This window comes from Bactrocera latifrons, unplaced genomic scaffold (genome assembly GCF_001853355.1).
Source record: "Bactrocera latifrons isolate USDA-ARS-PBARC rearing strain unplaced genomic scaffold, ASM185335v1 scaffold_19, whole genome shotgun sequence".
NCBI lineage: Eukaryota > Metazoa > Arthropoda > Insecta > Diptera > Tephritidae > Bactrocera > Bactrocera latifrons.
In genome coordinates, this window is record NW_017535407.1 from 596,119 (window position 1) to 599,249 (window position 3,131).

A 3,131-nucleotide genomic window follows, 5' to 3' on the forward strand; every position below is an offset into this window, starting at 1 on the left:
TAGACAGCTGAACAGATTTCGGATCGGCTCAAAGCCATGTGTTGATTCATGAGTGTCTTTATGAATAATTTTGTGGGAGTTCTGGTCTCAAAACGGTCAGACGATATAATTTTTACGTGAGATTCATGTTAATATCGACGACTAACCTATGCTAACCTTTCTCATAAATGCAAAGTGTTTGACTTAGTAACCTCGATACCAAGAAATGTTGGGCAAACTTTGTTCCGACCAAACTTTTGGTAACCGTAACCAAAAAAGGTAATATTTTACGGAAAATATGCCTTTTTTGAAGTTTTTCAGCTAAATTTTATAATCTAATAATATTAACTGTAATTTTATATCAATTTAGTCAGTCTCAATTCATAATTAGAATTAAACTTAAACACTTTAAATACTCAATCAAAACAACCATTGATTTTCCCATAAATGAGATCTACAAAAAATTTTGAATGATATGCCAGTAAATTTTTTATATTTGCCCCTTTCACAACACATTTTGGAAGTCGGATTTTTATTATTTTTACTTGTTATTTTATAACTAATTTTGGAGTCTCCTTTCGGACACATTCCTCCGCGCGGCCAAATTATGAATAATAAAAATCCAGATCCAAAAAGTTTCGTAATAGAAGTATGTTCAAAATCAATTCCGGAAGAGCGAATTGAATTTAATAAAGAAATCAAAAACGAAATTGCTCACGATGTTAATAACGATAAGATCAAAGTATTTGCGATTTATGAAGTAATCATGCGACTGATACAAAGTATTGAATTGTCACTATTCGCGGCGGATGAGAAGTCGCCGATGCACATTGCTGCCCAAATGCCACACAACGCCTTTATGTGGACCAAGGAGTCCTGGCAGCAGCGTGTGCATTATGGACTCTTTTGGATGAAAGTCATTGCGAAGGAGGCTGCAAATAGAGATTGGGTGGAGGAGCGAAAGTTGCAAGTGGACTTGAGACAACTAAATGATTTTGCGCATTCAATATTATTGTCGTACATCGGAGAGAAGCTGCAACAAGAAGCTTCCAAAAAGTTGCGGTATATATATTATCTATCCGTAGTCGAGGTCGAGTCGTGATATTATAAACCTGAAATAAACTGAAATACTTCGAGATTATTATATAAAATTTATCTTTGAAAATAACCTAATAGTCCAGTCATTATAGTAAGTCCACCTCGCAATTCATAATACCCAGCTGTAAGTCTGTAAATATTGTATATTGACACCCTAAAAGTTGTCTCCAAACCTATATATGGTAGGGTGTCAATATACAATATTTATAGACTTACTGCTAGGTATCTCGGATTCCGAGGTGAACTTACTATAATGACTGGACTATTATGTTATTTCCAAAGATAAATTACCTAATTTAAGCTTAAATGAATGACGAGAAATGAAAAAGTTTTTCGTAAAAGCACTTTAGGCCGATCTTTCGGTTTGTATGACAGCTATATGTATACTTTAGTGGTCCGATATCGGCGAATCCATCGAATAATCTTTTTTTTTGGAAGTTTTGAGATTTCGAATAGAAATTCATATAAACTTAGTATGCCCTGTTCAGGGTATAAAAAAACTTAAAATGTTTCAACGCTTCGAGACGTCTTTTCACGATCTTGAAACAGAATCACAATTTATGTTTCCTTTATTGTGGTATCTTATTAGCTTTTGGGTTTGTAGAATTGCTAAGGCTTGACTTTTGTGAAGCTATTCTAAAGTGTATACTGACACGTCTCATATCGGAACGCAAGATTTCATTATAATTCCGGAGATCATTTTCTAAGAATCTCATTAAAGTTTCGTACTCCATCTTAGTATAATCTTCAGGCATAGTATTTGATTGGTGACCTCTCTCAGATCTATAGTTTACTCTTTTTTTTCTACAGATAAAAGTCAAAAAGTTATTTTTTTTGGGGAATGCACTTGTACGAGATGATTGGATATGAAGGTCATAAGTTTAGTGATTTATAGCAGACAAAAAAATCTTGTTTTACTTCAAAACTCTATCCTTTTTGTTAGAACCTCTCAATAAATGTCTTAAATTGGTTGTGAAGTTTCAGACATTTGTCTTTCCAGATCGGCTGAAGAATATGCCGAATTGCACCAATCATTAAGCAATGAGTTGATTGCCAATACTAAGCAATGGAATAAACTTAAAGAAGAGAAGGGATCTTTCGACAAATGCACTGCCACTATAAAGGCACTTGAACAAACATTCCTTAGTGTAAATATGCAGGCACTTTGTGAGTATAGTTTAAAGAAGAAATGTGAATAGAGAAAATATTTAGAAAATTTTCTATTAAACAGTAAAGCAAAAGGTCAAAGAACGGTATTTAAGACGCCACAATGAAGTGTCCGAGGAGCAAGCTAAACTTGAAGCTGATATTCGGATAAAAGAGCTCATAAAACAAATTGACTATTACAATAAGCGCAGTGAGAACGATGCATTCATATCCGTTTACAAAAGCGATGTTTATAACAATACTATAGAGGTGAGTTATAAATATTAGGCGACTAAAGTTCGGCCATATTTGAGTGCTACTCTCCTCTAAAAAGGTTTCTTAAAATAACAGACAGCATCTGCGTACAACCTCTTGCTACTCTCCACTCATTATCTATCTCAGTACGTTAGAACTTTGAGTTAAGCCATCTGCATGTTCGATTCGCCACTTCTCTCATTTTGGCGTATCACAGTTAACCACTACAAATACATATGTATATTATTCTCTTATTTCTGCAGTTTTTGCGTTTAAAAATTGATAATATTGAAAAGAAGTTTGTGACCAAAGAAATAGAAACAGAAGATACGCGGCAAGTGCTGCAGACTAGCATTGCGAAATTGAAGACAAAGCTTGCATATCGCAAAGCAAAATTGCGTCTTTTCCGCACAGCAGTACAACAGTACAGAGAAGGTGCTCTTACCGATTTCACGCAGTTGAGAAATAGTGTCAAATCACTTGCGCTGTTGGATAAGTCGTTTCTGGTCATGGATACATCACCGAGCACGAATTTGACTCATGAAATCGAAAGAACTAGCATGGCTATAAAAGCTAATTGAAAATTAAAAAAAAAAAATATTAAAATTTAAAAAAAGAATGAAGAGAAAAGCAAAATGCAATTAGAAAAGAAA

General features: G+C 34.2%; 1 protein-coding gene across 1 annotated transcript; it reads left to right on the forward strand.

The window, feature by feature from the left end:
• Nucleotides 1–456: 456 nt before the first annotated feature.
• On the forward strand, nucleotides 457–3,131 carry LOC108967536 (the record flags this gene model as incomplete). Its single annotated transcript, XM_018931024.1, is given in 4 exon segments — nucleotides 457–1,041; nucleotides 2,078–2,244; nucleotides 2,309–2,493; nucleotides 2,742–3,131. Coding segments are annotated over 4 exon segments (1,125 nt in total). The 5' UTR covers nucleotides 457–586.